At 34.7% G+C, this 19,060-nt stretch overlaps 1 protein-coding gene across 1 annotated transcript in view; it reads left to right on the top strand.

Annotated features, from left to right (window-relative positions):
• Positions 1–19,060, top strand: part of ANKRD17 (ankyrin repeat domain 17) — a gene marked incomplete at its 5' end in the record, with an annotated part of 86,997 nt that overhangs the window by 60,794 nt on the left and 7,143 nt on the right. The window contains 6 exons of the mRNA XM_080796380.1: positions 2,317–2,488; positions 3,652–4,099; positions 4,568–4,723; positions 6,670–6,819; positions 8,114–9,750; positions 13,712–13,909. Coding sequence (XP_080652506.1) covers positions 2,317–2,488; positions 3,652–4,099; positions 4,568–4,723; positions 6,670–6,819; positions 8,114–9,750; positions 13,712–13,909 — 2,761 coding nt within the window. The remainder of the gene's footprint in view (positions 1–2,316; positions 2,489–3,651; positions 4,100–4,567; positions 4,724–6,669; positions 6,820–8,113; positions 9,751–13,711; positions 13,910–19,060) is intronic.

Here is a 19,060-nt window from a genome sequence, read left to right as displayed (position 1 = left end):
GTTGATCACTTTCCTTCATAAAATCTTCTTCCTCTATCTGATTTTGCCTTCCTAAAGTCTCATTTGCTCTTCCTTTTAAATATTGGATATCCCTCTCCTATATATATATAATACACACACAAAAATACACATTCATGTAATTAATAACTTTTTCCCTTTGGTGATCTCATCTAATTGTTGGTTTCATATACCTGCAAACTTATGATGCCTCTTAATAAATGTATATCTATATTTCTAATTCTGCTTAAGTTTTTGGATACCTTCATGTAGATACTTTCTTTTACAGCTGTAGTCTGAAATAATGTCCTTTGGAAAGAAATAGTTTTCCTGGGACCTCTGAATTTGTGCTCTACTTTTTAGTGAGTTGAAAGGGTTAGTACATCTATGGGATTACCCAGATACTAGCCATAGAACTTTAAGATTTAGAGAGAAAATGCCTTGCCTTTAGGGCCGAACTCCTATACCATGAGTCTGATAATCCAGATTTACTATTGTCCTCCACTGTTAGAACTCTCTAAGGCCTGAGGGCACCTGCATACCTAAGACCCAACTGCACCTATAAACTAAGACCTACCTTAGCCCATCACCCCCACCCACATCTAGACCAAATGGGTCTGCTTTCTGATTTAAAATTTTCTATTCTTAAAATAGTTCTTTTTCCTTTTGATACCAGTATAAATGACCTCCTACTACCAGACAAAAAATCAGCAAATCCAAAAATCCATCCTGGCTTAACCATAAGTCTTAAACTTCACTTGTTATTTTGATGGCCCATACACCTTTTTCAAGGCTCTTCTGTCCATACAGATATGATATAGATAAAATGTGTTTTATTTGGCCCCAACTGCTTTGAAAATTTTTTCTTGGCATACCCTTCACCCCCCTTCTACTCCTCCTTTCCCTTCCACTTAACCTACTCATCCTGTCAAAGTCAGATTCAGACAGGACAACCTCACTGGAGTTGAGAGGGAGAAAGCACATTTCCTGAGGGCAGGCAGCTAGCTCTATTTAAGCAAGGCTTCAGGGAGCAGAGTCACATACGCTTACTTCCTTCTTTCAAATGGCTTCAGTCAGATGATATTCCTTTTCCTGTGTAGTAAGGGAGTGAAGTCACCAGTGTTTTCTTCTCAGTTCTTCTGTAAGGTGAAAAACTGCTCTTGTATTTGTCTTCAGACTGGAGTTTGTGTACTTCTGGAAGACTAGCAAAACTTTCCAGGGCTACCATGCAGACAATTTTTAGATCTTTAACATCCCATTTGTATTCTTCCTGCAATCCCTCTGCCTGAGAAAGTATCAGTGTTCTGCAGATTCTCTTTGATTTTTCCTCTTTCCAGGGACAAAAGATTTTTCTTTCACTCAAGAGAATGTAATTATGGTGCACTGCCCGAGGGTGTAAAAACTTTCAACGGGGACAAAACCTTTCAGGTTATCTAACAGGGATAATTTGAAAAGGCAGAAATGTCTAGCAAAAGCAAAAGACTTAAAAAACTTAAAAAATGAAATGAAGTCTGATTTGCTTTTGGAGCCCATATTTGAGCTCTGGTTTTATTAGTTAGGATATTGTGATATTTTCCATAAATTGTCATTGTTTTGATACATATATTTAAAATACACAAAGACACACACATAATACACAGAACATGGGATTATGGGCACGGAGTACATAGTTTGAAAATGTCTTTTAGAGAACATGGAAATGAAACGATTTGAAGGTGACTTTCTCCCTTTATGACTCAAAGAGGAAAATTTAATAGTTAACATCACTTATTAAGAGATGTTATACTTTTAAACTTGTTCTTAATTTTTTTGATGATGAGAGTAACCATTTTCACAAATAAGAAACAATGAACAGTTATATTAAATAAAATTGAAAGCCACCATCTTTCTGCTACCCTTCTTCCAGTCCCACTGTAGTCAGTAGCTTTGATTTGTATCCTCTTCACCTTTTTTCTGTTTCTACGAATAGAGCTACATAAAAGGGTTTCTTTCCCAATAAATGGGATCACTGGTCCGCAGTTTGTATTCTTTTCTTCTTACCAGCGTAATTTGGGAGCATATTACCATATGCACATTTCTTCAGTGATTAAGAAATTATGTATCATTCACCCGTTTTAAAATTAGATTGTTTTTTATCATTAGTTTGATCTTGACATTTAAAAATATTTTCTCTTTACTGTGATTTGACTATGACCTTGATCAAACAATAAATTGAACTAGATGACTTCAAATTTTATGATATTCTAGTTCCATTATGATAAAATGACGTTACGTGAGAACTTTTTTACAAGGCAGTTCTGTTTATTGATTCTTTAACAGTTAAGAGAAGAAAGCAGGAGGCTGGCTTTGGCTGCCAAAAGAGAAAAGAGAAAGGAGAAGAGACGAAAGAAAAAGGAAGAACAAAGAAGAAAACTAGAAGAAATTGAAGCCAAAAATAAAGAGAATTTTGAACTCCAAGCTGCTCAAGAAAAAGAAAAACATAAAGTTGAAGGTATTTTCTCTAGATTACCATCTAATTTGATTCATGTAATACACTGTAATCAAAATTATATTTCCTTAACTATCAATAACTTAAGGTAAAAGTAGATTTCTAATTCATTAAGCCCTTGAAGTACTTATATACTATTTTCATTTATTGATTTCTCCCTAGCTTTTTATTTTGAAGAATTTAAAAGCTACAGGACAAGATGGAAGAATGATAAAACGAATACCTCAGTACCCTCCACCTAGATTTTTAAAATAAACATTTTACCATATTTGCTTTATTTTTTTCTCTCTAAGTATATATGCATATTATTTTCTAAGCTGTCAGAAAGTAAATTGCACACATCCTGACATTGTACCTATAAAACTTCAATACATATCCTAGGAATGACATGTGCTTACATAATCACAATACCTTTTATAATACCTAAAAAATTAAGAGTAATTCCATAGTATCATTTATTGTCCTAACCATATTTAGATTTTTTTCCCAAAATGAGGGAATTATTTTAACTAGGTTCTAACTAAAGGATTATTTGATACAAAGATATTGTGAGGAGAAACCATTGCCATTAAACCACCAAATATATATGCAATGTGTGTGTGTGAGAATGTAATTTCCCTCTCCTCCAGCCTTTTATTTTGAAAAATGTCCAAACTATAGAAAAGTTTATGGAATAGTACAATGACCACCTGTCACCTAGATTCTTAAAACATTGGCACATTAATTTAGTTTATCTTTTTTCCTCTCTTTTTGAACAGATTACATGTAAGTTGGACACCCTATGCAAAATTACCACTAAATACTTGAATATGTATTTCCCAGAAAAAGAACATTATTTTATGTGACCACAGGAACATTATTATTACATAAAATTTAATAATGTAATAATATGTAATATACAGTACATATTCACATTTCCCAAATTGTTCCGAAAATATTTTTTATAATGGCTTACTATGCATTTTTTAGGACTTGAGCACAGAGAAGATAATGGGTGTCATATCCATCTAATTACTAATGAATGCTGGAATGATTGATGACTTTACATCTTATAGTCGCAGAGTAACTCCTGTCTTTATTGTTTTTCAAGTGCTTAAAGCTAAATGTACTCTAAAAATGTTTAGACCTTGCTAATTTGGTATTGCTGGTACTGGCTTCTTTTACAGATGAGCCTGAAGTCTTGACAGAGCCTCCAAGTGCCACAACCACTACTACCATAGGTATATCTGCAACATGGACAACCTTGGCAGGTTCCCATGGTAAAAGAAATAACACCATAACTACAACCAGTTCAAAGAGGAAAAACAGGAAAAATAAAATTACTCCAGAAAATGTTCAGATTATATTTGATGATCCACTACCAATCTCATATAGTCAGCCAGAGAAGGTAAACGGAGAGTCCAAGAGCAGCAGTACCAGTGAGAGTGGGGACAGTGATAACATGAGGATTTCCAGCTGCAGTGATGAAAGCAGTAACAGCAACAGCAGCCGAAAGAGTGACAATCATTCACCTGCTGTGGTGACCACCACCATGACCAGCAAGAAGCAGCCATCAGTTCTGGTTACATTTCCAAAGGAAGAGAGAAAATCTGTTTCTGGCAAGGCTTCAATAAAGTTAGTTCTAATCTTCATTTTTATTATTTATAGTATCATCATGAAATTCTTTGTTGCTGAATTTTTTAGTAAAAAAAGCAAATTAACAATTGGCAAAACAAGGGTTTGTCTTTGTGCTAAAGAAGTCACAATTTCATTTTAACGGAAGAATAGGCTATTTTTGAAGTTTTTTGTTAATGAAAGAGAAAATTATTTTTACTATGTAACTTCTTTATTTTGGTTGTTAAATTTTAGCCCATGACAAGTATTGATTATGGTTTCTTAGAGGTTGTTATAATTCAGCTCTGCTAATTTTGACCTCTAATTGACTCCTCATGTTATGCTAAGTATTAAAAAGTGAGAAATAAGTTCCTCTCTTGTTTACCATATTCTAAAAATAAATAAAACAAAATTATGTAATAGATTGCCTCTATCATTTAAAATTCTACATTTGTTCTGTATTTAATTATTTTTCTCCCTCTGTTAAAGATTGTCAGAGACTGTCAATGAAGTAACCAGTAATTCTCTGTCTACTTGTACAAAATCTGGTCCATCTCCCCTTTCCTCTCCAAATGGGAAGTTAACAGTAGCAAGTCCTAAGCGTGGACAAAAGAGAGAGGAAGGATGGAAGGAAGTTGTAAGAAGGTAAGTGATTGTTTCTTTATTTTTCTCCTTCTTTTTATGTGAGGTGTTGTTTACCTTACTGTTAGATTCAGCATATGAACTGGTGGCCCAAGGCTGAATCTGGCTAACAGAGATAGCGTACACCATATTTTAGATTTAAAAAAAAAAAAAAGTAGGCACTAGTACTTCTGAAATTAGGAGATTTTACATAAAAAGTACAGAGACTTCACGAAAAAATTACAAGGTGTGATTGTGGTATTTGCTGGACTCCCAGGTATTGCTATTTGGTAGAGAACTAACTTAAATTCTTTAAGTTGATAGATTGTGTCTTACTCAATTTTGTAATCTCAGAGCCCAGCATGTGGTATCTTCTACATGCTTGTAAATATTTGAAGAATGAGTAAGTATTGGTTTTAAACTATTCTTTTCTTTAAGCAACATGATGCCTTTATTTAAAGGATTTTAGAACTGAAATATTTGGTTATGTTTTGCTTGGGATATTTTGAATTATGTCTCAAAAAGTAAAACAGTATCTCAAACTAAAACGTAGTAAGATACCACAGAGCATCTATTGTAAATCTTTAATGACTTATTTTAAAGAACTTCCCAGAAATTCCAACAAAAACTTAAGCTTTTGAATATTTGAAATAAGAGCTGTAATGAACCAAACTTATTCCTCTTAATCCCAAAATGCACTGTTTGGTTTTTTGTTTTTGTTTTTCATATTATTGACCAAGGCCTCCCCCTACCACCATCTCTGTCATCGGTCTCTGTGTCTCTATCTTATATTCATTCACATGTACACACACACACTCATTCATGTATACACATTCTGTTGAACTAACTAAATCAATCACAACATTAGAGTACTATCTAGCCAAAAGTAAGGTAATTCAGTTTTTCTGCATGTATTTTATACTGTGGTATACTAAGAAATTCTTAACTAATTTGAAAGTCATGATCTCTGACTGATTATATTGCCCTTTAGAGAAAAAAGGAATTATCAAGTAACTTAGTTATGTATATAGAAGGGCAGGGGTCATAGCTAACCTTTTAAAAAATGTAACATTTTAATATTTAATCTCCCATTCTAAATAAATAATGTACTTGTTCAATAAAGCATAGTTGGCTCATTCTCTTTATTGAGAATTATACTATATTTCTTTTAGAAGCATCCTTTTTTTAGGCTGGTCAAAAATGTATATGTACCTTTTCTAAAGTGTGAATGTTTAGAACTATAAAGCAGTTTTGCAAATGTTAAGACAGGTTTTGTCTTTGAAATTTGAGCAGGCTCTTCTCTTTCCTCACACCATTAAACATCCTTTAGCAAGCTTCCAGTGTTGGTGGATAATCATTTTAAGGCCTCTGAAAGAATGAAAGGAAACAATGCATTTTTAATATCATTCTTTCAGTTACGTATTAGACAATAAAAAGAATGTGAGTCAGACACCCAGAAGTACCCACCAGAAGCCTTTCTTGTTTCCTCAGGCTCGATTAGGTGCCCAACCAGTGTGTCTTTATGACCCCCTATGAGAGCACTTGTGGCATGCTGTTGTGGCTTTCCTGCTTGCCATCTACATAGTCAATATATATGGGCAGGAACCTATGTTTATCTTATTTGCCATTAGTATTTGCATTAACACAGTGCATGTCTACACAGTATGTGCTTTATAGTTCTTAATGAAAGTTGAAGGTAAAAAAAAAAAACAGTTTTTGGTAATGAGATGAAAAGCTGTGGTTTAACACTTGATTGTGTGCTCTGTCTCTCACTCTGTGTCTGTCTCTCTCTTCTGTCACTGTTAGTTGCCTTTTATCACCTAAAGTAAGAATAGAAAGAAGAGGCTGACTCAACAATAATTTATTCTGTATTTACAGAAATGTATTTTAGTAAGCCTCTTTCCTCGTATTTTAATCATAACTGCTGGTACTAATGATAATCTTAATTTATCTTTGCAACTTTTAAACAGGTCAAAGAAAGTATCTGTTCCGTCAACTGTGATATCCAGAGTGATTGGAAGAGGAGGCTGTAATATTAATGCTATTCGGGAGTTCACTGGTGCACACATAGATATTGATAAGCAGAAAGACAAGACAGGAGACCGGATAATAACTATAAGGCAAAACTTTGTCTCTTATGTTTTCTCCTTCTGTGTTTTATCGCACTGTACCTTAATGAAGTACAAGTATTTTGAGTTTTCGGTGGATCTTTGTATTTAATAGTGTACTTTTTAAAATGGGAATTTGATTAGTATGAGAGAAGATAGCCTTTACAGTTCTTTTCCTCTAATTCATGTGCTCTTGTGAAATATGTCAAAGGGCTTTAAAAGAATTTTTCATGTGTATGTGTGAGAGAGAGAAAGGTTTAGATAATCTTTTCCTTACATAAACTTTTCGTATGGCATTCTTAAAATTTTATTGAGACTTTTTAAGAGGGAATAGGTTTCTCACCCATTTTAAGCAATAAGTTTCCCTTTTTTCCCTTATAGGCTTTTGAGATTTATTATTCTAAGATTCTATCCTTAGAATATGAACTCAGTCATAGATAGAGATCTGTAGTGGATATTTGTCTTGTATTGAATATGTCTGTTCCTGAATACCCTTAAAATAAACATACAATATTCTAAGAAATCATAAGTTCGATTGTGAGAGGCAGGTGCCCCATTGCGGAGTCTAATAGCTATATAGCCTACTTTGAAGGAAGCAGTTAGCCATTTCTGTTTTATACTTAACCTCCTCTCCTATCTCTCCTATCTTGTTTTTCCCTCTCCTGGGATAGGTGGGTAGTCACAACCTGCCTTATCTAGAGAAGAGGAAAGTAGGTATCCTTTATGAGTAATTTCCCCCTTAGGGTTTCCATAAGGCTTTCCTTGCAGTCAGATATTTTCCTGAAGATCTAATACTACAGTTTGACCTTATGGCCATTGTTAGCATTATCAAGATTCCACTCTCATTTTGAGACATCTTCCCAGAATAATTATAAAAATTGTTCTACTAACAGAGATTAGTCATGGATGGGGTCATCTTAGGTACCAGGATTTAAAATAAAATACTGTTTTCTTACTCAGTTTTTTTTGTTGTTTACTTATATTGCTTTTAACTTTGATCAGCTGTTTGACCTTACACTATCGTTATGGATTACATAGGCTTTTGAGTATAGTGGTTTTTCTAACTAATGTATTTTATGTTAGGAAAATGACCTTTTTTTGAAAAGTCATTTACTATCTCTTTGAAAAATACAGTGGCACGTCAGGGCAGTTTATTGCTTTTCAGAATATCTTAAGAGTAGTTAGAAAATTGCTGCTTAACTTTTATTCTCTGTATGTACGTTTACACATACATGAATGAATTTAGGCTTCACCTATTTAAATGTAGGGGAAATTGGGCCTAATTTCTTTTTTTGGTCAATCACAGGGGTGGCACTGAATCAACAAGACAAGCGACTCAGTTGATCAATGCTCTGATCAAGGATCCAGACAAAGAAATTGATGAACTTATTCCAAAGAATCGTTTGAAAAGCTCCTCAGCAAATTCCAAAATAGGGTCATCAGCACCTACCACCACTGCTGCTAACAGTTCCTTAATGGGAATTAAAATGACGACTGTAGCTCTGTCATCAACATCTCAAACTGCCACAGCACTCACTGTGCCTGCAATTTCTTCTGCATCTACTCATAAAACCATTAAGAACCCGGTGAATAATGTGAGGCCTGGTTTTCCAGTTTCTCTTCCATTAGCATATCCTCCTCCACAGTTTGCACATGCTTTGCTTGCTGCTCAGACTTTCCAGCAGATCCGTCCACCAAGGTTGCCCATGACCCACTTTGGAGGTACTTTTCCACCAGCTCAATCCACTTGGGGTCCTTTTCCTGTCAGGCCTTTGAGCCCTGCCAGAGCTACTAACTCGCCTAAGCCTCACATGGTGCCTCGCCATAGCAATCAGAATAGCAGTGGTTCTCAGGTGAATTCAGCAGGTTCTTTAACTTCAAGTCCAACAACTACAACCAGTTCATCAGCTTCAACGGTGCCTGGTACATCTACAAATGGCAGTCCAAGTTCACCTTCTGTCCGAAGGCAGCTTTTCGTCACCGTTGTGAAGACATCCAATGCCACCACCACAACAGTCACAACGACAGCAAGCAACAATAGCACTGCACCCACAAATGCCACATATCCTATGCCTACTGCCAAAGAACACTACCCAGTATCATCCCCATCTTCCCCATCACCACCAGCCCAGTCAGGAGGGGTTTCTAGGAACAGCCCTTTGGATTGTGGAACAGCATCTCCAAACAAAGGGGCATCTTCCTCTGAACAGGAAGCAGGTAGTCCACCAGTAGTAGAAACTACAAACAGTAGACTTTCAAACAGCAGCAGTTCTTCTGGGAGTTCATCAGTTCATTCTGCTCAGCAGCAGCCTCCGGGATCTGTTTCTCAGGAGCCAAGACCACCTCTTCAGCAGTCTCAGGTTCCTCCCCCGGAAGTTAGAATGACTGTTCCTCCTTTAGCAACAACAAGTTCTGCTCCAGCGGCGGTGCCTTCTGCTGCCCCAGTGACTTACCCTATGCCTCAGACACAAATGGGATGCTCCCAGCCTGCTCCTAAAATGGAAACCCCCGCTATTAGACCACCCTCCCATGGCACAACTGCCCCTCACAAGAATCCAGCTCCAGTGCAGAATTCATCTGTTGCAGTCCTCAGTGTCAATCACATTAAAAGACCTCACAGTGTTCCCTCTTCTGTCCAGCTACCTTCAACCTTAAGTACACAAAGTGCTTGTCAGAATTCAGTACATCCAGCAAATAAGCCTATTGCTCCCAATTTCAGTGCCCCCTTACCATTTGGGCCCTTTAGCACATTGTTCGAAAACAGCCCTACTTCTGCTCATGCCTTCTGGGGAGGATCTGTTGTTTCATCTCAGTCAACACCAGAATCTATGCTATCAGGAAAATCCTCATATTTGCCAAATTCAGATCCTTTACATCAGTCTGATACTTCCAAAGCTCCAGGTTTTAGACCGCCATTACAGAGACCCGCTCCAAGTCCCTCAGGTGAGTTCATATTTTCTCACATTCTGTATATTCTGATTTATACAAGTGATAGGAAAACTCTTGGTCATTTTCTAATAATTTTATTCTATGGCTGGGCCAGATAGAGGTTGTTGAATTCACTTACCTCAAATGCTGTTTGAGTATTAGATGTGTTGAGTATGGCATTTAAAAAAAAAAAATCTTTTTAGAAGCCACAGTGGTTTTTATCTTGAATTTCCCATAAATAAATTTATCAAGTATATTTTTCTGTCTCAGATAAAATAGTCTCTTATGTTTGAATTTAATAAGAGAGTGCCATGAGAAGTTTTATTTAAAAAATAATAAAGCTTTTTATTTTTATTTTTTTTTAAAGATTTTATTTATTTATTTGACAGACAAAGATCACAAGTAGGCAGAGAGGCAGGCAGAGAGAAGGGGGGAGAAGCAGGCTCCCCGCTGAGCAGAGAGCTGGATGCAGGGCTTGATCCCAGGACCCTGGGATCATGACCTGAGCTGAAGGCAGAGGCTTTAACCCACTGAGCCACCCAGGTGCCCCGTAAAATAATAAAGCGTTTTAAAATTTGATTTCATTTCATTGATTTTTTGTTTTTAAAATAATGAGAAAAATACAGAGCTACATAGTTTTAATAAGGTAGCTGCTAATCACATATGTGCTATTTAAATTAACATTAAATAAAATTAGAAATTTCCTCTCAGTCAAGCCAGCCATATTTTTTAAAATTTGTTTTCCAATTTTATTACAATAAAACTGACATCACTGTATAGGTTTAAGGTGTACAAGATAATGATTTGACTTACATATATTGTGAAACGATTACCATAATAAGTTTAATTACCGTCCATCATCATATAGATGCAATAAGAAAAAAGGAAAAATACTTTTCCTTGTGATGAGAACTCTTAGGATTTTACTCTTGCTTAACAACTTCCATACATATCATGCAATGGTGTTAACTATAGTCATCATGTTGTACATTACATCCCTAGTACTTATGTACCCTATAACTGGAAGTTTGTATCTTTTGATCACTTTCCTCCAATTTCCCTTCTTCCTACTCCCCACCTCTGGTAACCACAAATCTGATCTCTTTGTCAATGAGTTTGTTTGTTTTTAGATTCCACATAGATGAGATCATACAGTACTTGTCTTTCTGTATCTGACTTATTTCACTTGCCATATTGCCCTCAAGTTCCATCCATGTTGTTGCAGATGGCAAGATTTCATTGCGTTTTATGGCTGAATAATATTCCTGTGTGTGGGTGTGCGCACACATGTGCACGTGCGTCACAGCATTTTTATTCATTTCATCTGTTGAGGAATGTCTTAGCTATTGTAATAATGCTCCTATGAACATAGGAATGCAGGTATCTTTTTGAGTTAGTGCTTTTGTTTCCATTGGATATATTCGCAGAAGTGGAATTGCTGGATCATATATACCAGTTCTGTTTTTATTTTTTTTGAGGAATCTCCATACTGTTTTCTACAGTGGCTCTAAGCTGGCCATATTTCAAGTGCTTAGTAAGCACATATAGCTAGTGGCGGCCATAATGGATAGTACAGATATCAAATATATTTATTATCATAGAAAGTTCTATTGGACAATGCTGATATTTCTAGAGGATTTAAAGATCTCCCGGTTTTGAGTGGTTGCTTTTTTTTTTTTTTTTTAATTTTCTACTTTGAAATGTTTTTTAGATTTATGGAAAAGTTCTATAATTACCCCAATTTTCCCCAATGTAAATATTTTATATAATCCTTTATTTATTAAAACTAGGAGATTAATATTGATGCAGTATAATTAACTAGACTACAGACTTTATTCAGATTTCACAAGTTTTTTCAGTAATGTTCTTTTTCTGTTGCAGTGTCCAATCCAGGATACCAAGTTGCATCTAGAGCTATGTGTTTTAATATGAACATTTCAAATAAATAAAGATATGCCATTCCAGAGGTAGACAAACTACCAAATATGGCCTGCTGTCTGTTTTTACATTTGTAACTTTTTAAAACTGAGATTCAATAATAGTGTAAGATTTTTTTAGTGACTTAAAAAATTTTTTTTCAATAATAATAGGTGACACAAAAAAATAGGAAATTAAAACTTCAGTTTTCATAAATAAAGTTTTATTGGGGCACAACCATGCCCATTTACATGTTGTGTTATAGCTACTTTCATGTTCTAATAATAGCCTGAAAATACTGCTATTTAGCCTTTTGCAGAAAGGTTGCCGGTCTGTGTTATTGTAGAGATGACATACTGGGACCAAAAATTTCTAAATTTAATGTGGACTGGATGTTATTTTGCCTATTTCTGTGACATGTGAATACAGTGTAATGAACATGGTCAGTATGGGGACTGATTGAAATATTTGTGTGTACTTTAAAAATAGCATAATTTCTCCTGAGTACTGAAATGTTAAAATAAATATAATTTAATTTTAAAAGAGCATTATATACTAATACACTGGAAATGTTTTTATATTTCATTTTTATGATTGTTGAAATTTGTTGAAAATACTTCACTTTTCAGAAAATATGAAATCTAGGTACTGTGTTGAGAAAGACTAAAATTAAGATTTAGAGAAAAAAATTCTTACATTGTGGAAAGGTATAGGAAAAAAGCTAGCTCTATAAGGGAGGTGAGGTTTTTGGGGGTGTACAGGTTATTAGACCAAAATTAACATTGAAGTTTAATTTTAGAGTCCCTTGGAGGGGAATATTACTTGATTCAGGTCAACAAAACAGGCATATTTGCCTTTACAATTCCACCACTATTACTACCTCAAGAAAATTAACATTAATTCAGCAGTACCACTCAGTATTCAGTACCATCATACCACATACATCCATTATGCCTATGTGTTTCTTTTTTTTTCCTTTTGATCCAAGATTCAGTCAGGGTTTACACATTGCTTTTGGCTGTTAGGTCTCCGAGGTCTTCCCTAGTCTAAAATATCTTAACTACCTTCCTTTGTTTTTCTTGACATTGAATCCTTTGCAGAGTCCAGTTCTGAAGAATGCCCCACATATTGGATTAGATTCATCTGTTTCCTAAGTCCATGATTACATTCAGGTCAAACATTTTTGGCAGAAACATTGGATGGGTGATGTTTTGAACCTCAAACTGCATTGCATCAGGATGCATTCAATGAAGATTGTTTCACTATTACCTATTACAAAGAATGGCCACTTAGTAAAAGTGCTCATCATCAGATCTGTCCATCGTAGAAGGATAGCCATGTTTTTTTCCCCTCTGTAGTTTTTTTTAAGACTTTTTTTTTTTTTTTTAAATAGCACATTTAGGTTCACAGAAAAGTACAGAGGAAATTGAGAGAAAAGTGCAGAGATGTCCCAAATACCTCCTGCCCCCAACAGGCATAGCCTCTTCCATTATCAACATTCCCCACCAAGAGTGGTACATTTGTTAGAATTGATGAACCTAAGTTAAGTTGTCATTACCATCCAGAGTCTGTGTTTTACATTAGTATTTACTCTTGGTTTTGGTACATTCTGTGGGTTTGAACAAATGTCCAATGACATGGATCTACCAGTATAGTAACATACAGAGTATTTTCAGTATCTTAAAAATTGTGCTTTGCCTAATCATTCTCTCCCTCCCCCTGAGTATTTTGAAAGATAAAATTTTATATAATTCCTTGGCCATTAAGCCAATTTAAATTCCAGCATTGATATGAAATCTACTTGTATTCTATAATAACTAATTAAAATATCAGATATTAAAGTTAAATACAAAAATAATTTCCCCTGATAATTGTTCTTTTTTTATAGTTATCTTTAGAGAAAGGGAAATGATGAGTCAATAGACTGGGAGAATAAGCAAGGAGAAATATTTTTAGCCATCTAAAATATTTGGGGTATTAGGGACCTCTTGGAATTTTAGGTTTTTTAAAATTTTTTTTCTCCTGCAAGTAACAATTATAAATTATCTTCTAATTATAGGTATTGTCAATATGGACTCACCGTATGGTTCTGTAACACCTTCTTCTACACATTTGGGAAACTTTGCCTCAAACCTTTCAGGAGGTCAAATGTATGGACCTGGGGCACCCCTTGGAGGAGCACCCACAGCTGCTAACTTTAACAGACAACATTTTTCCCCACTTAGTTTGTTGACTCCTTGTTCATCAGCATCGAATGGTGAGTATTTTACATTGTAATTCCATAAGAAGAGTTTGTCTATATGTTTCCTTGAAACGCAACAGTTCTTAAGTGGGAAAAGACAAAGTAAAAAATGATTTAAGAGCTTTGAGCAAGTCTTAAATATATCAAGACTAATGAAATGGGAACATAGGAGCAAACATTTTTATATATAGCAAATGATTAAAGTCTGAAATAGGGGTGCTTGGGTGACTCAGTCGTTAAAGGTTCTGCCTTCAGCTCAGGTCATGATCCCAGGGTCCTGGGATCGAGCCCCGCACTGGGCTCCTTGCTCAGAGGGAAGCCTGCTGCTTCTCCCTCTCCCAGTTCCCCTGCTTGTGTTCCTTCACTCTGTCAAATAAATAAATGTGTCTCTCTCTGTCAAATAAATAAAATCTTTAAAAATAAATAAAAAGTCTGAAATACATCATTATTTTTGAATGATTTTACCTACTTGGTTTTTTCTTAACTCCTCTTAAAATTAATTTTTATCCCTCAATATGTAACAGATCTGGGTTAGTGCCTTCTGAGTATGTTGAGCTGAAATTAAACCATCATAGGAATACAGATTTCTAAAGATATATACATATAGATGATTCATATTCACTTACTTATATATAAAAATAAGGATAGTTTTTTATTTTTATGTTCATGAAAAAAGAGGAATTGGGAGAAAAGGAGTTAAAGTTGCAACATGACTGCTCATTGAAAAGTGTTAACCTGAAATTTTTTGGTAGTTAATCTTTAAAATAGAATGGACTCTTAGAAGCAGAGAATGTTTTTAAGCGTAATAAAAACATACTTATTGATATTAATTTTTATTACTTTAGATGCTAATATTTTTTACTTTAGGAAATAAATTCAGAAATTTTTGGGTGAAATTCACAAAATATGATAGGTTGTTTTGCCCTGTAAATTCAGTGTGTGGGCTTTTCATTTTTTTTTGTTTGTTTGTTTTTTGTTTTTGTTTTTTTTTTTTGGTTTAGTTTTATGTTCACTTGATTTTTGTTTTTGTTGAAAACATTGTGCTCTTTGTAACAATGCAACGATATAGATTAGGTTTTCTAATACATTGCTGATAGAGAATGTCATTGAAGTCATTAAAATTTTCACTGATGCATTCCAACTTCTTTTTATTTCAAAAATTTTCAGAAATTTTCAGACTTACAGAGAAGTTGCAAGAATACTTTAAGAAGCATTCATATTCCTGTTGATTGGTAATTTCTTAAAATTACCAATTTTTTAAACATTTTGCTCTGTTTTCTCTCTTTGCTTTTTTTTATTGTTGAACCATTTGAAAGTAGGATTCAGATATAATACTTAAGACCTAAAAGCTTCAGTGTGCATCTTAAAAATACGGACATTTTCTTACACGGCCACAATACCATTGTCAAATAGTTAATGTATTAATTTAGTAATATCATGTGATATTCAGTCCCTATTCAAGTATCCCCAGTTGTCCTAAAACAGTTTTTATAGATTTTTTTTCCCCTTTGAACTATGAATCACTCAAGGTAAATGTATTACATTAGACTATGTCTCTCAAGTCTAACTTTAAAAAAACAATTTTAAACTTGTAAGAATAGTACAAAGAACGCTTATATATTTTTCTCAGCTTCACCAATTGTTAACATGTTGCCACATTCCTCTCTCTCCCTGCAGTATATTTCTGGGTGTGTAGGTGTGTAGAATTTTTTTTCTGTACCATTTTAGAGTTAGTTGCGGATATCAACTGATTTTCCCTTGAATACCCTAAATGATAATATTTCTTAAGAACATTCTGTCCACAGCAATGGTATAGGTGGCAAATTGTGCATTGGACAGTACTATCCATAATACTCCATATTCACTTTTCACCAAGTGTCCCAGTAATATTTTTTATTTCCTCTCATCCAAGATTCAAATCAGGATCACAAATTGCATTCAATTCCATGTCTTTTTAGTATCAAATGATCTGGACTGTTCCTTCAGCCTTCTTTGTCTTTCAGAGAAGGACTTTGGAAGATTACAGATCAATGGTTTGGTAAAATTCCCCTTAATTTTGTTTTTCTGATATTTCTTCATGATTAAATTTAAGTTACGTGTTTTTGACAGGAATATTACTATATAGTCAATGTTGTATCTTCCTTTCAGTACATGATATTGCATAATATGTTAGTTTGTACCGTTATTGGTTCTGTTAACTTTGATCATTTGGTTAAGATCATGTATGCCAGGTTTCTGTACTGTCAAATTATCATTTTTCCCTTTGTAATTAATAAGTAATCTGTGGAGAGTTTCTCTGACACTGTGTTCTTATTCCTCATCAGACTTGGAGACAGTGTAATAAGGGAACAGGCAAAGCAGTAGTACTTGTCTGAGTAAAAATAATAGTTTTGCTTTTGTAATCAGGTTAATGTTTATAAAATTCCAAAAAAAATTAACTTTGGTGAAGGGAAAAACACTAAAATTGAGCATAAATGGAAACAAACTTACCTGTGTTTCAAGTTACTAACATAAACCTACTAAAAGAAAACAATCCAAAAAAACTCTTAAAGCATAGTACTTTATATGCCCTCATTTTAAAGACAAAAAGATTTCAAACAAATCTTCAATTCTACTTAGGACATTGGCTTTTTATAATGTTATGGATAAGCAATTCTGAAGTTATGGGGTTTATTGTAGTTTGAGCAAGTGAGTGTATTAATGATATAATCCATAGTCCTCACTGTGAGAAGAGGCGGTGTGAAATGGAGTAAAGCAAAGAAGAACCCTATGAAATTGGATTAGATTTAAATGATCAGTGTGAACTCACGATTTTTCAGTTACTTGTATATTGGAGTAAATCGTATGAAATTGCTGTTTTCCCACCAGCTCTATCTACTGAAAGGGCCTAGAAGCAATTAATGTTCATCAGCAGTGAGCACATTCAGTGCCAGATCTATCTGTTAAAAATGTTTGTCCACTGAAAGAAACTAGGCTTTCTCCATGAAATAGCTGACTCAAGAGCTGGGGCATACTGGGAGCCGGCGAAGTCTTAGGGTGTCAGAGAGTACTTAAGTGCTCAAAATTATGGGGACATGTCAGGACACATGAGGCAGCTTTAGAGGGACTCCCACTGGCCAAATTCAGGAAATTTTGACCACCAAAGTGAATAATGGCAGCTCACTGGATAAAGTCTAAGAATCCATAAGTCCATAATGATTAAGACTTTTTTTAAATTTTTTAATTAAAAACATTTTTTTAAGAATTTAAGATTTTAGAAGGGAAGGGAACTCTCTTCCTTACAGTGTAAGGACAGCTCATACATAAAGAAGGAATTATAATTAGAGTCTTTGTTTTGCAATCGTTAAAGTGATTTACGCAGGACTCCCACTTTTACCTCTAAAACTGAATTTTTAACTAGTCTGCATTTTCCTCAATATAAATTTTAATACTGTTACTTTTTATTGACCATTTCGTTTGTTTTGTCAGACTTTCAGCTTTTTTTTTAGGTAATCTGTTTACAGGAATGTAACTTTGTGTTTTCATTTATTACAGTCTTTCAAAATTTTGTTTTCAGTGTTTATGTACATAGTTTCCTTAAAAGTTGCCATTCTGGATGCTGTTGTAGAACTAACTGTGGAGGCATGTGATTTACTTTTCATAATAAATTTGTCTGGTTTTATGTACTTGAACAGGTTCTGTCCTATTTCTCCATGTTCTGTCCTATTTCTCCATGTTCCTCTTCTCATTCCCTCTCCTTTAGGATATAAAGATATGTTATTAGGACCCTGACAAATTAAGTTGGGATGTGGGGGACAGAGGCCCCTTCCTTTAAAAATTTTTTTTAGAACACAAAAAAACAAAACAAAACAAAGAATCCTTTCTTTAGGCCCCAGAGCAGTAGATTGGTGATGCCTAAGAACCTTCTGCATGTAAAAGGCTGGGCAGAGATCACCTGAGCCCTTACTCCACTCAGACTGCTAAGATCTATCCTACCAACACTCAGCCAGCTCGTGCATTGGTTACTGATCACTGGCTGTGGTCTGTGAGTTTCATTTCTTGGCACATTTAGTCAATGGATCATTTTGACATTCAGTCGTTATAAAACTGTTATCAGATCAAAAAGCAGTAAAAACAAAATTTTGAAAGGAAGGAAGTAATTTTACGTTGTGAGCCTAGACACGTCATGTGAGTGGATAGCTGAAATAATACATTTACAAAATAGCACTTATCCTTACAATGTATGTTTCATGCTGGTATTTTCTATTCTGTTTTCTGTAACCTTTAAAAAATTTTTTGTAAGCTAGTCATGACCAACCACATTCATCTGGATGACCTGAACAGAACCATGAAGAAAGTACAGTAATTTTCCTACAAGAGTATTTTTTAAATTTGTAAGTCACATTGCTCTTTCATTTTGAATTCAGGACGTGTTGTCATTTCAAAACTGAAATTGATTTACCATGAAGCCAGTGAAGCTTCAGCTTCAGGGTACTACCTTTTTTACAAGGGACCCTGCCAAGGTCCTATACCTAATTTTGTGTTTGCAGTTTGGTATTCTTTTTCTAAAGAAGGTTCCCAAAATTGTTTAAGAGTGCACAGAACTTCTAAAACCTGTTTTTTCTTCAGTATATTTGGCATATTTTAAAACAACATGATGACTCTGAATTAAATTTTGCTTTTTTTTCTAATTACATAATTAGAGATGAGAAAAGAGATTGTACTAATCAGTGCTTTTTATGACAAAGAACATAGACCCACCAAAGGAATCTCCAAGAAAATGGTACTGACTTTTAAAGGACTGACTTTTAAAGAACCATGCAGGATTTGATCCAGGGCCATCTTCAGAGCCAAATGGTACTGACTTTTAAAGGACTGACTTTTAAAGAACCATGCAGGATTTGATCCAGGGCCATCTTCAGAGCCATCCGGCTATTCCTTCTCTCTCTCTTTAGAGGATTTATGACAGACTCATGGTCTGTGTCTTGTGAGTCTCTTCTGTTTACTCCTTCTTTGCCTATCCTTCTTCATAATCTCATCTTATATATGGTCCTCAAAGATTCAATTCATAATTAGTTAAGCCAGTTTTTCTTTTTTTTTTTTTATCAATTGTACCTTTCTGGATGAGGAATATGATTTGCTTACCTCCTATGTTCAGGTCAGGCCATGTCAGTCACAGATTGCTGC

This window comes from Martes martes (assembly GCF_963455335.1).
Source record: "Martes martes genome assembly, chromosome: 2".
Taxonomy (NCBI): Eukaryota; Metazoa; Chordata; class Mammalia; order Carnivora; family Mustelidae; genus Martes; species Martes martes.
The sequence above is the reverse complement of the archived record's forward strand: the minus strand, read 5'-3'. Positions and strand labels throughout refer to the sequence as shown.